The sequence below is a fragment of the Chiloscyllium plagiosum genome, chromosome 5, assembly GCF_004010195.1.
Source record: "Chiloscyllium plagiosum isolate BGI_BamShark_2017 chromosome 5, ASM401019v2, whole genome shotgun sequence".
NCBI lineage: Eukaryota > Metazoa > Chordata > Chondrichthyes > Orectolobiformes > Hemiscylliidae > Chiloscyllium > Chiloscyllium plagiosum.
This window is the reverse complement of record NC_057714.1, coordinates 22578489-22594900: the sequence shown is the minus strand read 5'-3', so window position 1 is coordinate 22594900 and position 16412 is coordinate 22578489. Positions and strand designations below refer to the sequence as shown.

General features: G+C 39.9%; 1 protein-coding gene and 1 pseudogene across 1 annotated transcript in view; one reads left to right on the top strand and one right to left on the bottom strand.

Annotated features, from left to right (window-relative positions):
- Window positions 1-1355: 1355 nt before the first annotated feature.
- On the top strand, window positions 1356-5021 carry LOC122550234 (annotated as a pseudogene).
- Window positions 5022-6192: 1171 nt separating this feature from the next.
- The window catches only part of LOC122549746 (sterile alpha motif domain-containing protein 9-like), a 32295-nt gene continuing 22075 nt past the window's right edge, over window positions 6193-16412 (bottom strand). The window contains exon 2 of the mRNA XM_043689691.1: window positions 6193-12750. Within this exon, the coding sequence (XP_043545626.1) occupies window positions 7814-12736 (4923 nt within the window). The 5' untranslated portion in view covers window positions 12737-12750 and the 3' untranslated portion in view covers window positions 6193-7813. The remainder of the gene's footprint in view (window positions 12751-16412) is intronic.

Genomic DNA, 16412 nt, shown 5'->3' with positions numbered 1-16412 from the left:
ACAGGCCCCGGGAGGAAGAGACCCAGGATTGAGACCGGAAGAGACCCGGGATTGAGATTATACTGAACTACCCAGAGTAGGAAGACTAAAATATATGCCGGTCATAGTAGATCATCTATCTGGTTGGGTTGAGGCATACCCCTAGCTACTGCCACTGTGAGTGGGGTGTCTAAAACAATATTAGAGCACATAATTCCCCAATATGGGCTAGTGAAGCGTATAGATTCCGACCAAGGAACTCATTTTACCTCTAAAGTGTTACAGGGGGTAATGAAAAGGTTGGGAATTTCCTGGGAGTTACATACTCCATGGCACCCGCCATCATCGGGAAGGGTTGAGAGAATGAATCAAACACTCAAACGACAGCTCTCTAAATTGATAATAGAAACCAGACTCCCTTGGACCAAATGTTTACCTATAGCTCTCTTGCGAGTACAAACAACCCCAAGGAAAGATTTGGGACGATCCCCTTATGAAATCTTATTTGGATTACCTTATCTGGGAACGAATGGAGAATTGCCAATTCCCGAAACTAAAGACTTGTTCTTAAAGAAGTATATACTGGGCTTGTCCTCCTCTTTGTCTTTCCGCAGGAAACAGGGTTTATTGGCACAGACTCCGCCCCTTGAATTCACCGTTCATCCCATCCGGCCGGGAGATTGGGTCTTAGTAAAATCATGGACCGAGACTAAATTGCAGCCAGACTGGGAAGGGCCGTACCAGGCTCTTTTGACCGAAACAGCAATAAGGACGGCGGAGAAAGGCTGGACTCACTACACTCGGATCAAAGGGCCAGTGGAATCTCCAGTTGAGGAAGAAATCTGGACAGCCGAGTCAACGCAAGAACCGCTGAAACTCAGGCTAAAGAGACTTTGAGTAACTGATTATACAGTGGCGACGCGAGCCCGGGATTATTTCTGTAGGATTGTATATTAAGTCTTTTTGTCCTTCAGCACGATTTTTAGAATGCTGGGGATGCTTAGAGTTATGATGCTAGCCCTCTTAGTATTGGGATTTTGTCAAATATCATTTTCATACGTGTTATTAACGGTTCCTGAGTCTGGTAATCCACAAGTAATAGACGCTGATGCATGCAGCTTAGTAAATTGTGGGGATGTAGATAATCAGAGACAGTACCGCAGCTCAGAGATACATCTTAAGTCCTATGGGGATGGCCTTGGGGATTGTACTTGGTATAATGTTCTCGTCACAGTACACCGGGCCAGCTCTCGATTGTCCCGATAAAAAGTATAACCCAATATACTTAACGATAAAGAAAACCACATGGCAAGAAGCAATTCTGGGGGGGGGGAAGCACCTATGAGATACAATTAAATAAAACATTTGGGATAGAAATGAAAGCAAACGGGAATGATTTCTCAGGCTGTTGTTTTCGAATTAGTGTAGGACAGGGAAAACGAGCAGAACTACTAGATAATAAGGTACAACCTTTCACCCCTCCCAATGATCTTAAATTAGTAAAAATTATAGAGGTAAAGGACTTAAGACAGACCATTGAAATAGAAACTGGGTATGGGGATGCAAATGCCTGGGTTGAATGGGTAAAGTATACTGTAAAAAGTCTGAATAAAAGCAATTGCTATGCATGTGCCTCCGGTAGGCCAGTGGCCCAGGTGGTTCCCTTTCCGCTCGGGTGGAAGCGAGACAGGAAGGGCATGAAATGTATGATAGCTGTGTATCAGGATGAGACTGCATGGAATGATAGGAATTGTACCTATCTCTGATGTTCCCTCCTTTCGAGAAGAAAGATTCAAATGCCCCCCCTACGTTTTCAGCCGCAGTCGGAAATCACACATCGTGTGCGCGTAGACGAGGTACAAATTGGTCTAGAGATTTGGGGGAGCTGAAATTGTGTACAGAGATTAAGAATGTCACCGAAACGGACAAGGGAGGGAACTACTCAGCACTAAAGGTTCCCCGAGCAGATCTGTGGTGGTACTGTGGAGGCAAAATATTGAGACCCACCCTACCTCCGGATTGGAGAGGGATATGTGCAATTGTACAATTGGCAATTCCATTTACCCTGGCATTTGAGAAGGAAAAGATAGTGGGGAAAAAGGGAAGGAGTAAGAGATCACTGTTAGACACTTCGTTCGATGACAGGATTTATCTCGATTCTGTAGGAGTCCCTAGGAGGGTACCTGATGAGTTCATGGCTCGTAATCAGATTGCAGCAGGCTTTGAGTCAGCTCTCTTTTAATGGATAACAATTAATAAAAATGTAGATTGGATAAATTACATTTTCTATAATCAACAGGGATTTATAAATTATACAAGAGATGCGGTTAAAGGAATATCAGAACAGCTTGATGCGTCAAGTAGGATGGCATGGGAAAACAGAATGGCCCTTGATATGATTTTAGCGGAAAAAGGGTGTGTGTGTGTGTGTGATGTGAGGAGGAAGCTGTTGTACCTTTATTCCTAATAACACTGTGCCTGATGGTTCAATTACTCGGGCCTTAGGGATTGACTACCTTAGCAGAGGAACTGGCTGAGAATTCAGGAGTTGACACATCTCTCACGGTTTGGCTTGAATCCTGGTTTGGAAAATGGAAGGGGGTGGTGGTTTCCATCCTTACTTCCCTGATAGTAGTAGTCGGGGTATTGGTGAAGACTGATTGAGACAGCCTTAATGAAACAGATGCCCCTAAAAGGGAATCAGGCAGAGGAACTTTATCGATTAAATAATGAGGGGATGAGTGAGAACAAGATGGATGAAGTCTCCGGAATGATGCTTGTGAATTTTGGGGGCGATGCTTAAAAGGAAAATGCAGAAGATAACAAATGGTAATTAAAGGAAAAAGGGGAAATTGTGGGATATAGGTAAAGTAGTGTTACTTCTGCAATCATAATTACTTATGCAAGGTAAATGCACTCACACCAGTGTATAATGTTTCAACCAAGAGCTGAGTCAACAAGAATGAAAACAATGTGGAGGAAATATATAATTGTTTTTGTATTAGCTAAAAGGTGCATACAAGAATGAAACGTGCCTGCAAACAATGGTAGATGTTACAGACAAATAGATAAGGTGCTGTGAGGATGTCGGTTAAGCCAGATATGCTTGTATAAGCAGTAGTTATAAGCATCTGTTTCCCACTTTTGCAAAAACACAAAACCAAACCCCAATTAAAAGGACATAAGGATCAATATGGTTGGGGAAAGAGAGGAAATGTCACAGGTAGAGGAAGTAGATAATAGTGAAGAAGGATATACCTAACAATGGGCCACAGCAGGATGTGGTGAAATGGCCGAGTAAAACTTGTACTTTGTTTTGCACAAGGCCGGATAAGGCAAGAGATAAACAATAGTAATGGGCACCAGGTTGGGAGTAGTGAATCCTATATAAGATATGTACTTGCTAAACTCTGAGTGCCCTATTCCAGGCACCACGCTTGCAAACATATAATAAACATACTGATTGCTTCAGATCTTGTCTCGGACTGAAATTATTGAAGTGAGTGAGCTTTGTTTCTCACAAACATATATTGGACATATGGTCAATACTGATACTTCCTTGAAAGGAATGGGGGGAATAACATTTATCATAGCAGTATTCAAAGGCAATTTTTGTTAAAAATGAGATGTTCTACTCATTCTTGAGTTAAACAAGATCATACTTTATTAAGCATCCAGTGCATTCAAAAGTAATATACAGTCAACTGACAAATGGTACTTACAAATTCATCAGGGCACAGACAGATTAAACATATGACAGTTCAGTCTAAAGGTTTTTGAACATAAGATCTCTGTAAAAAAATCTCAGTTTTATTTATTTCTCTAAAAATGACAATGCATCATAGAGCTTTCCATAAAAGTTAAAGCACAATTTCATATAAAGATTATTGTACCTCATTACCAATAGAGATCACTCAGACAGGTCAGTCAGTTAATGCAATAATTCATTATTCTGGCTACAACTGAAAGAACTTTAACTACTAACACAAATCAAGCAAACTAAAGCAAGGACTCAAAACATAGCTGAGGTATGACCCGCAAATGGTGAACCTGACCAAAGTTCGACAAAAGGGTCTCTAATCACCAGGTCCTGGACACAAGGGCTGGTCACTTCTGTGATGGTTGTTCTCCAGAGTTGTCACACCATCTGCGCTTGTCTCCTTCTTTATAGGATTACTCTTGGCTTCTTTTCCTTCAAATACTCTGTAAACCTTGAAGTCTTGCTGTTTTATCTCTCCCCTTGTTACCTTCACTGCTGACTGACCATCTGAGCCGTCACCAATTACACCACTTTGAAAAGGCTACGTATCACCCAAGTTGTGTATCATTTGAATCCATGCATCCTTGTCAGTTGCTGCAGCCAGCAGACTTGGAGACTCCAGCTGTCAGGTTTGATGTGGTCTGTCAGAACCCTGGGTCTACAAGGCATTGTAACTGAATTATCGCTTATCACTACAACTAATTAATGTACCACTTTCCTAACGTCAATGCAAAAACACATTCGATGCTGGAAATCTGAACTAAAAACTATGAATAGACACATCCACTTAGACCTAAAACATTAATTGTATTTATCTCTCCATTGAAGCTGCTTGATCAGCATTTTCTATTTTTATTTGGTTTCTTTTCTCAACTATCTCGTTTTCCCGATCAGACTCATGAGGTCAGCATAACTCGCTTTGTTTACTCATCAATAGTTTTGCTTTTGTGATAATAACGGTTAGCCCGCCAGTAAAACATGTAACAGTTTGCCCTAGATTCTGTATCATTTGGTAACAGTCTCTTGATTTTACAGAAACTCCAAATATAAAAGGTGTTTATCAAACTATTTTTCTTGTGCAAAACTGTTTCCTCTCACCCATGAGGATAGCTGCCTGAAATGTAGAAGCCAAAGTTTAACTTGTGTAAGGCTTCTTCAACTATGTTAGGGAAGAAATGATTTTATGCAGGAAGTGACCATCACTTTGGAGGAGATTTCAGTTCAAAGCTTTGGTAACGTCTATATTGTAATTGAATCATGCTTCCCAGTTTTTCAAGCATAGATGGCAGGCTAACGTTACGAGTCAGAATATCATTTGACAATTTCTGAGCTGCCTGGTTGACCCTTCCCTTACAACTGATAGGGGTTCACCAAAATATAACAGACTTTAAAAAATATAATCAACTGGGGATCAAAACATTGTTGCTAGGCCTTTATTCTCAACTGGATCTTTTCCATCAATTTTGACATTGTTAGAAATTACAGCAATCTGACGACCATGCTAAACTCTGAAGGAGTGAAAAATAAACTACAAGGTGTTCCCTGTTGAATGAGTTAATCCCAAGGAATGCCTGTTTTAGGCATTCATGATGTTACCGAGAAATCTACTCAGAAGTTAACTAATCTTAATATAATTCATTCATAGCTTGTAACTCACTCCATTTCTCTTTAAACTAAAAATACTAATACAGGATATCTTTCACAAATACATACTGATTATTTTTTGTTACAACAACACAAAAGTAGAGAAAAATCTCAGACCACATTTTGTAAAAGTACTACACATATGCTTGACATCTCCCCAGGAGATTATACAAGGTTAGTAAAAACGTGTTTGTAAAAAATATGCAAGTTATAGGATTCCGAGGCACATTCTGCTGATTGGGATCTTCTAGATTAGTGAAGGTAGGTTTCAGGATAGGATGTAGGAAAATTGGGCAAAATTGCGATCGGGCCATTAATCTGATCTGTTCCCACCTCCTTTGGTGTTTCCCATGGCAAAGTTGTGGAGAAATCAGATAAAGTGCTGACATTTGAAATAAAAATATGAAATCTAAAATAAAAGTGCTGAGGGCAGGCAGACTGTCAGCTGTGATGAAAAACAGCAAAAGCAAATCTCAATCTGTCTTTTCTCCTTTAAATGCTAATTAATTTGTTATACATGCTTTGGAGATTTTACACTTGTAACACAGAAGGATGTAATGAACAACAGTCAAAACCACAATGGATTCTGTATATCCTGGTCTCTAACCAGTGCTAATACCAATTTTGTGGAAACATCCGTTTTTTCCTCACATTATCTATCATACAAACAGAGTCATAGAGATGTACAGCACGGAAACAGACCCTTCGGTCCATGCTGACCAGATATCCCAACCCAATCTAGTCCCACCTGCCAGCACCCGGCCCATATGCCTCCAAACCCTTCCTATTCATATATCCATCCAGATGCCTTACAAATCTTGGCACTTAAAAGAAAGATTTTTTTTGGGTTGGGATATTGCTGTCCATCCCTAATTACCCTTGAAATAAATGACTGGCTAGGCCATATCAGGGGGCAAGTTAAGAGTTATAAACATCGCCGTGGGTCTGGGATTACATATTTAGCCAGATTTTGTCCCCGAAGGACATGAGTGAACTGGATGGGATTTTATGACAATTAATAGCTTCATAGTTTTCAATTCTGAAGTTAACTTTGATTCCAAGTTTAAGCATTTAATTTCTAACTCATCAGCTGCACTGTGGGCAGCAGGGAGGGATTTGAGCTCCTGTCCATTAGAACCTATGGGTTACTAGTCCAATGACATGATCACTACACCATTTTCTTCCTAAATTATACAGTACAATCTCAAAACGTCACAAAGCATTTCACAAAGAAATAAATACATTCTGAAGTGCGGTCACTGTGCAATGAAAAACAGCAGCCAAACTGTGCACCAGCAAGATCCCATAAACAGCAATTTCTTAATGACGAGGTACAGTCATCTGTTATATAATAATTCAATGTTGCTTGAGAGATAAGTATTTGATCGGTCGCCAGGAATCGTTCCTCTGTTCTTCAAAACTGTTCCACTGGATCCGAAGTGACCACCAAGGGTTGAGCTATAATATCTCCCGTGGAAGTTGACACATCTGACTATGCTGCATTCCCTCCTTGCAATACTGGCGTATTCAGTTTTAATTTTTGGCTTCACGTCTTTGGAGTGGACCTGGAACAGCAAGAGCACTATCTCCTGAGCCACAGCGCTCCTATAGTTCCTGAACAGCCACAACATCTTACCCTGACTTTGGTCAGAGTGCAAGTGTGGCTGATCACATGGCCGGGAGCAAATTAGACCAGATCCCAGACCCTGGCTAAAAACTACAGCTGGCTTTCTGCTTTTAGTGACTCAGCATAAGATTAAAAGAAGTAGGAACAGGAGTAGGTAATTTAGTTCCTTCAGCCTGTTCCGTCACATAATACTATCATGGATAATCTCATCTCGGCCTCAACTCCATCTCATCTTCCATCAACTTAAGGCCATTAATTCTGAAGTAGGGTCACTTGACCCAAACTGCTTTCTCTCCACAGAGTCTGCCAGGCCTGTTGAGTTTTGTTTTCAGCAGTTTCTGATTTTGTTTCATCAATTTAAGAGATCAGCTCGTGCTGGGGCTTCCATGCCCAAACGTTTATACAGGCCCAAAATAGGTTTAATTTAGAAAAACCTGATCACACTGGATGGACCAGTGTGAACCACTAATAACTGTGGCCACAAAGCTAGGACTGAAGTCTGGGCCACTGACTCTATGAATACTAAATTGTGTATCACTGGTATCTCAGCTTTTTTTTCTGGGGAATCTGATAGCCCCTGCCTGGATGTTGCTTAAATCAACACATTCCTCTGGCGCCCAGAGGGGGAGTTAAATACAGGCTCCACGGGAACTGAATCTATTTGGAAAATTGTCTCCCGAAGGTTACAGTTAATCTGATAATATACAACACAACATATATTTAAATTCTAGATGAAAAGGTATACATCGTGTAGACATTGTAACAAGGTTGATGCTCAAAGTTATATATTGAGTATATCAATGTTAGTTTGTGTTCTCTATGTCGTATGCTATTGGTCCATCCATGGAGAACCCCAAGTAAAAGGATACTTTTTCAATGCTTTGGCCACTTCTCAGTTTGCCCAGGTATACAGGACGCACAGGAATTTTGATTTTCTCAGTGCTGCCAAACTCAACGTACACTTTGTTATCTTCCCCTGTTCTACCATTCAAACGAAGAAGCAGCTTTTTGACTTGGTCTGTTTTCCAGATTTCTCCAGATTGCCATAAAGTATTCAGTTGTGGCACCTTACTGAAGAACTGATCGATTTTTGCTTTGTGAACAAATCTGTTCAAACCCTCTTTCTTGCCAAGATAGAAATGTGCAACAGGGTGTTTGGAACGACTCATTCGTCCATAACGCCCTCTAAATGACTGTTTGATTACATTATCATACTTAAGAAGGAATCTGGAATCTTCATTAATTTCATTATAATTCGTTGGCCAAAATAGTAAGGAAACCAAGAAATATGGGTCAACGTGTCCATAATCGAACCCGACATCTTGCAGAACCTGTTTCAGAAGTTCTCTAAGTTTATTATAAGTTTCGATTTTTTTGGACTTTGGTTTAACACAGTTAAGTACAATGGTAGCCAATATAAAATTTTGTTTGTATCTTGTTAACGGAGGTGCTGATTTCTGAAGGAGAAATTCATATTTGCTGACAATTTCTTCCACTCTTGAACCAATTTCATGATTGTTTGTAAGGAACTCAAGCAGACCAGCGAAACGGTCCGCTTTTTGGGACTCTAAAAACTTCTTGCATTCTTCCAACTCAAGTGGCAGGCTAAGCTTCGGCCTGTTTTTCCTTGCATCCCTCATTTCAATGTATGATGAACAGAATATTTTTGTGTATTTTGAAAAACAATCTGAAACTTTTCTGCGAATTTTAAATTCTGCAATTTCTCTCTCAATATTTTTTGTTTTGAAGTGGACAAAATAGTCTTCAAAAAAGTCAAAAGCTGTTTTCATAGTGATCTGAATATTAATCACGTATCGGTTGTATTCTTCAACCACTGAACATAACTCCTCATCTTTCTCGTTTGTCTTTTCAATGTGCTCAAGATTCAACTTACCTGAAAGTAAATCCCTTAATTTCATCTCACCAATATCGTCATTTCCACTGAAGAATGGTATCATCCTAAGGATGTCCATAACACACAAAGCAACTTCAATCTCTCCTAAATAACCAGAAGTGTTGTACACATCATATTTCCGTTTAGAACTTGGTGTTACCCATTCAAGACTGCTTTCTCCTTTTTTTCCTGTCAGTTGCTGGGATTCTCTGAAAGCATTTGAAGCAGATTGTGCAAGATCCAGGAACTCCCTCAACTGTTGAGGAGTCACCTCAGTTTGTTTAGCAATCTCAACACACTCCATTCTGTATTTTAACTTGCTTTTGAATACTTGGCCTAATGTATCAGCAACGTAAGAATTATCTCTTGCCCGCTCCTTAGCTTTAGTCGCCCAGTGAAGTGCTGAATCATAGTCCTTTGCTATCAGATAGAAATGCCTTGCCAGAACCTGGGAAATGAAGGGATTCTGGTCAAACCTGCTTGATGCTTCTGTCAAAACATTCACAACCTGATTATTTCCTTCCTCACTCTGTAATGCTTCAATTAAAGGGGAGAACAAAGTATCAGCTTCATCACCATGCTCTTTCCGTTGTCTGGTAATCAACAAGCTCCAAGTGTCTTGTAGCAGTTTTTCTTTTCCAATGCTACGTCGAAGAAATATGTCTTGGCTGAGCAGTTTCAAAGCAATCTCACTCTTGGAAAGCTTGTAAGATTGCTTCAATTCATCCAAGCAACGGTGTGCAATCAAGGGGTGGATGATTCGAATTCCCTCATATCTTCCATATTCTTCCACTTCTATGCGAATTAGAAGGTTGCAGTAAGTGCCCATTGCATCCTCAAACTTTTCTGGTCCCCAGAAAGATGTTTTGACCTGTCCTAATCCCAGAAATTCTTCACATTTTGAAACTGACATTGAAGAATCTTTCACGTACCAATTCAGCAAGGCCAAGATTGAAATCAGCTGTCCTTGCTTGCTCTGAGTATTCAAGTCCTTCAAACTGTTGTGTACCACATTTTCGATGTACTTTTTGTCAAAGTTACTCTTCATAATCATGAAGGAGTAGAAGTTTTCAGGTTTTGAGTGTTGTTCCTCAATTTCCTCAAGCTTTAGTTTAAACAATCGTTGCTCTTTAATGGACAGCTCATGTTTGAGAGCAACACTATCCAAAACACTCTTTTTTGAACTTCTGACTGGATCCTGGGATCTCATACAGTTTAGAATGATGACCAGAGGCCACTCAAACCGTAGGCCTTTCTCTGCAACTATAGCCTGAATTGAATTCTGTAACACATGCACATTTTCTAATTCTTCAAAGTCATCCACCAGCAGTAATACTGGTAAGTATTCTGAGTTAGCTGCTACTTGATAAGTGACTAGATGAATGACTTGCTTCCCAATTTCCACAAAGTCTTCTTTACTGTTTTTCAACACGGCACACCTGAATTTCTTCCTCGATTCCCATAAAAAATGCATGGCTAAAGTTGTCCCACCACAGCCTGGATGGTGAAATAAATTGATAATCTTTACACACATGGCAGAAGGTGATTTTGCATTAATCAATTCTTCGAGGTTAGCGTAACTGTCTCGTTTGATAAAAGGAACTTTTGTGTCAAAGTAGAAGTTCCACCAGGATGCTTTGCCACCCCGGTAAAACTGCTCCTCTTTGGATTTTTGAAATGCCTTAAAACGATTTTGATCATTTTCTATTTCAGTGCCCTCACATTCATTTTCACACAAGATTTCGAGAGCAGTCAAGAGCTCCTCCTCTTTTTTCTGGAGGATAACAGAGGCTGAAGTTGCAGAGGGTAAGAATCGTTTTGTAGATCGCGTAACGGATTTCAATTTTAAAACAGTAGCATTGACTTCATCAAGGCTTAAGGCAGAAACACATCTCTCTGTAAGTTCGTACGATTCACACGTGCACAGCATGAGGTCCTTCCATCGCAAGAATGTTTGGTCACTTTCACAGATACACAATATGTCTTCTGTCCCTTTCAGTTCCTGAAAAAATGAACAGAAGGTTTCAAGAAATGGATCTTTTGGATCGTCTACTTTAGACAGGATCAAAAAAACTACCAGAAACTTCCCTTTTGGCATGATGTCTGCTCGGCACAGAAATGAAACCAATTTCCTGACATCTGCAGCTCGTTCTTTATACCACATTTTGGGGATTAATGGCTTATAGTTCTGATCATCAAGGTCTGACCTTCCGTTACAAAATATCCAGCTTGTTTGCTTGTACAGGTTCAGTTGTTCAATCTTTTCAGTAACTGCTGTATCAATATCTTGGAAGTGACTAGGGAAATGGAGATTTGCAGCTCTATCTTCACGATATGACTTACACACCCCACTGGCTAGAGACTCAGGATCAAATTCAAGTACACAAAACAAATTCATTTCCTTCAGAAACTCAAAATTGTACGTTTGGGTTTGCTGGGATTTATTTGTCACTAATATGTACCACTGGTAATAGGATGTGTCCATCATTTCTGAGCCACCCGTAATCATCCTGATCAGCTTGTATCCCTCCTGTTTCTTCGTCTGCCTTTGTGGTTTTCCTTCAGCACTTTTCCTTTTATCGTCTAAGGTTTTTAACGTCTCTGTGTGGAATTGTCTGTATTCTGCCTCCCTTTCTGTGAGATTCTTATTTCTCAGAATATCCCTGGAGCTGCCTCCATCACGTATGAAGAGATGTTTTTCCTTACTTTTCATCCATTTCCCATTGACCTTATTCATCATGTAAATATGATACAGTCTGGACTCACAAATCCTGAAGCTTGGTACAACATCGACTTCAATTACAAATTTTTCTGACAATGTTTGATTTGAGTTCAACACCTCCACAAATCGAGGTGGTCTAATGCATAACTTTGCATGTTCAATCTTTTCTTTCTCAAAATACTGAGCAAAACTGTTAGAAATATGGTCAATATATATAGCTGGATTGTCCACAGACACACCTATAATCTCACCATGTTCATATCCAGAACCTGTATCTCCTACCCCAAAGTGGATGGTCCCATTGGTTCTGCTATTCATGCATGCAGCTGAGAATCTAAAAACTTCATTGCTGAATTTCTTCTTCATATCATCCTCTGTCGCATCTCCTGTCAAATTAAATAGTTTAAACTCATGTACTGGGTCAATTAGATTGGAGGGTCCAGTTTCAGGAGACAGAGTAGAGTTTTCTATGTATCGTGTGCCTGCATGACGTTCATCGAATGGATATGGTTCACATCTTAGTTTTGACTTTGTAACAGGTTGTATTTTTGCAGACGGCTGCTCTGAACACTCCTGCCTTTTTATCTCATCTTCTTCGGGTTTTGTTGAAGTGGCCAAGTTAACTTGCATTTCTGTGTCTGCTTGACAATTAATGGTACAGTGATCGGGTTCAGTTTTGTCTTGTCTCTTCTTAATGTTGTGTTTTTCTTGTGAAAAATTCTTTGCGAGTTCAGTAGAATCTGTTTTAGTGCTCTGAGATTCTGATTCATTATTGCTAACTGCCTTACAACCTGAACTATTTGCTTCTGAAGATGAGGATCGTTCTGAACAGATTTGTTCATCATTAGTGCAAGCTGCAAGCTTTGCTTCCGACTTTGAGCCCTTGATGAATTCATCCCGCTTCCGTATTATCAATGTCGCTGGTCCACCCTTTATGCCCAAATCACGTATGTCTTCTTTAGTAAGTTCTTTCAACACCACTCCATTGACATCTTCATTGTATAGTATGTCAGCATATTCCTGATCAAGGTTCAGACTAATCACCCAGTCTTTTACATGCTTTTTTGTCCATTTTGTTAAGTTGTCTGGTAAATCACAGAGTCCACTCATGTTCCGATCTTCACCTTTAATAGAAATAAAAATTGTTGGATTATTTATTGCACCAAAGGCTGTGTCTTATTTTATCATGTTATTATTTAGCTGTCACACTAATATTGTGAGGTCAGGACAAAACCTAAGTTGAAAAGAGGAGCAAAGTGAGACATGCAAGTAGAACCTGTAAGTACCTTCTATTTTGGCAAACAAGACATTTCTAATCGGTTCTTTTATGCTTTTCCTTGATTTCTACCTTTTTTTGTGGAAGTTGCAGCAGAAGATGTGGAGAAAACGCAGGAAAACTATTGCCACGGCATTCCTAGTTAGACAATGCAAAGTATGGATTGTAGAAGGAAAGGTGTTCAGAGGAGGTCAATGCTTTTAGCTTCAGGTCAGATGGACAAGAGGTGGTGCAATGAATTTTAATTTCAATGGCATGGGAATGACAGAAAAGAATGTAGGATGTCATTTGGAAGTAAATATAAGAAATGAAGAGAACAATGATTGTAATGCTATCATTAAAATAAGAACCATGTGATGCTATAGAGTGGCACAACTGGAATTGGACCATTATGACTGATTTGCAACTGGGGTCAATCACAACTCACATGATAGGACAGGCTATTAGTCGAAGTGGAGTTATATCTCCGCTCAACCTAACTACCTGGAATGCGATTTTGGAGCCTCATCTTCTGACTCGATGGTAATGCTCCAACTAAACCATATCTGCCTGTGGCTGAAGTTACAGGAAGGATTCCATCACATGAAAAGTTTATTGACTCTCTCTCCCATTAGAAGTACAGCAACTCCCTGATTAATTGCATTTCAGAGAAATGTATCTTTAAATGAAACAATGTCAAAGGAATCAGGTTGTCCCAAAATATTCAAGGTTATGTTAGGTTATGTGGGAATGAACTTGTCAAAATATATTTAATATTTTACCCTGCAACCTGTAATCCTGAATATTATTGCATTCCTATTTGTAAATGAAATAGCTTTTAGAATATATTTATAAATATAAAAGAAATAAGCTCTAACTACATACTTCTCACTCGTCCTCTCTCCCACACACTCCTACACTCACTTGATTCATATAAAGTCAGAAGTCACATGACACGAGATTATAATCCAATAAGTTTATTTGAAATCACAGGCTTTCAGAGCACTGCCCCTTTGTTAGATGAAGTCACTTGAAGTTTACACCAATCCTCATAAGAGCATCCCACACAGAACTATCCCTACCCTATAACCCTGTGTTCCCTATGGCTAATCCATCTAACGTGCACATCCCTGGACACTATGGGCAATTTAGCATAGCCAATCCATCTAACCTGCACATCTTTGGACTGTAGGAGGAAACCCATGCAAATATAGGAGAATTTGCAAATTCCACACAATTGCCCGAGGCTGGAATCGAGCCTGGGTCCCTGGCACTGTGAGGCATCAGTGCTAACCACTGAGCCACTGGGCCACCCTTACAGTCTTCACAATAAAGAATATAAACAACATTCCAGAAGCAGCATTAAATCAGAAAGTGCAAGGGAGGGAAGAACTCAGGAAAGTCACAGACTACATAATAGTACTGGGTAAATCATTTGAGGTATGGGCTGATCTAGGATTGGGGTCACTATTTGAAATTCAGAAGTTGCCCATTTGTACCAATGATCGGCAAATTTCTTTCTCTCTCAGGCGGTCATAGTTCTTTGGAACTCTCTTCCTGAAAAGATGGTGGAAGCAGAATCCATAAGATTTCTAAGGGTATAAATAGATAGTTTTTATTAAGCAAAGGGTTAAAGGTTATCAATGGTAGATAGGCAAGTGGATTTGAGGTTACAATATGATCAGCCATTATATTCTTGAATGGCAGAGCAGGATTGAGGGGCTGAATAACCTACCAATGGTTTCTCTCCACAGGTATAGTGTTGCAATTTGTAATGTCATAATACTACAGAGGGGGTCAGTTAGCTAGTTTGTGATGCAGAGTGATTCCAACAGCATGGGTTCAATTCCCGCACCACCTGAGCCTTTCCTGTCAAAAGGTGAAGTCACATGGTATCAAGGGCAAGCTTGCAAGATGGATACAGAACTGGCTTAGTCATGGAAGCTGTGGAAGGATGCTTTTCAGAATGGAGAGCTGTGACTAGTAATATTCCACAGGGATCAGTGCTAGGACCTCTGCTACATGATCTACATAAATGATTTGAGGAAAATGTAGCTGGGCGAATTTGTAAGTTTGTGGATGATAAAAAGATTGGTGGAATTGCGGATAGTGAGGAGGATTGTCAGAGGATACAGCAGGATATAGATCAGTTGGAGACAAGGGCAGGAAGATGGCAGATGGATTTTGATCTGGACAAATGTGAGGTGATGCATTTTGGAAGGTCAGGTACAGGTGGAAATTATACAGTGAATGGCAGAATCCTTAGGAGTATTGATATACAGAGCAATCTGCGTGTGCAGGTCCACAGATCACTGAAGATGATAGAAACAGGTGGATAATGTAGTAAAACATGGTGGCACAGGCTTGGAGGGCCAAAGAATCTGTTCCTGTGCTGTATTATTGTTGTTCTTTGTCAACTGAGGTGGAGTGACCATTAAGTTAAAACACCACCAGTCATTGCTCTCTAATGAGAGCTAGCCCAATGGTTAAGTAGGAATATGGCAATTTAACCTCTAATACCACAGTAGTTAATTCTGTCAAACACATTTCTGATTGACATTCCAGCACCCCACTGATGGCCTTGTCTCAATAGCCCTTTCTCAACAGCTCATTAACTACTGATAGTTTTTTTTTAATGAATTCCCCATCATATTTACTATCTCTAGGAATCTTTGTCATACTTAAATTCTTCAATTTCCTTTGTTTTCTGAGGATTAGTCATTAATCCTGTGGTTTGCACTATGGTAATCTCAAGTTTTATCTTTAGATTTACTAATTAACACCCATCATTTAGTGTTAGGCCTATATTCTGCAATGTTTTCAGAGCCTCCCTAACTCTACAATCACGTTTCTCCCTTTGCAAAATCATGCATGAGATTATTATCCATATAGTTAGGCGTTGGATTACTTCAGATGCAGATGCTAGGTCAAAGAGCTGCTCGCTGAAGCAGTAATAATCGAAAATGATTGTTGGCACACTTTGCTTCAGAATGCTTTCTGATTTGGGTCTACAAATTGTTCAGACTGACTTCTTCCATTGTGCCCAGACTTTCTCTGCAAAATTTGACCTGATTCTAATTCTGGATTTCGCCCAGCCTCACAAACTGTGCTCCTTTCACAACGAGTAAATCCTTCTTTACTTGTATTAGGTATTACTTCATCTACTGCCCCAGCAACCATGTGGTCCCACACTAATTCATCTTCTATATTCCAATTGCACAATTTACTGCTAACTAGTCATGGTAGTTGATAAGGAAATCAGTGGACTCCCCCAGTCTCTGCCTCTTTATTAAATTTAGTCCATTCAATGATCAGGTTTCACCGATATTAAATTTTGATAAGGCAGAACTTCCTGTTAAGACAATTAAATTCTCATCCAGCCTTTGACTGGTCAGTATCTGTAATGATTCCAGTCACAATGTGTTGACACAATTTTTCTGCTCTTTTGTGTCCATTCCTCCTCTAACCTTTTCCCATTCTCACCCCCTCCCCCTCCCCCTCACACCCCTCCCCATCACACTCCCTCACCCT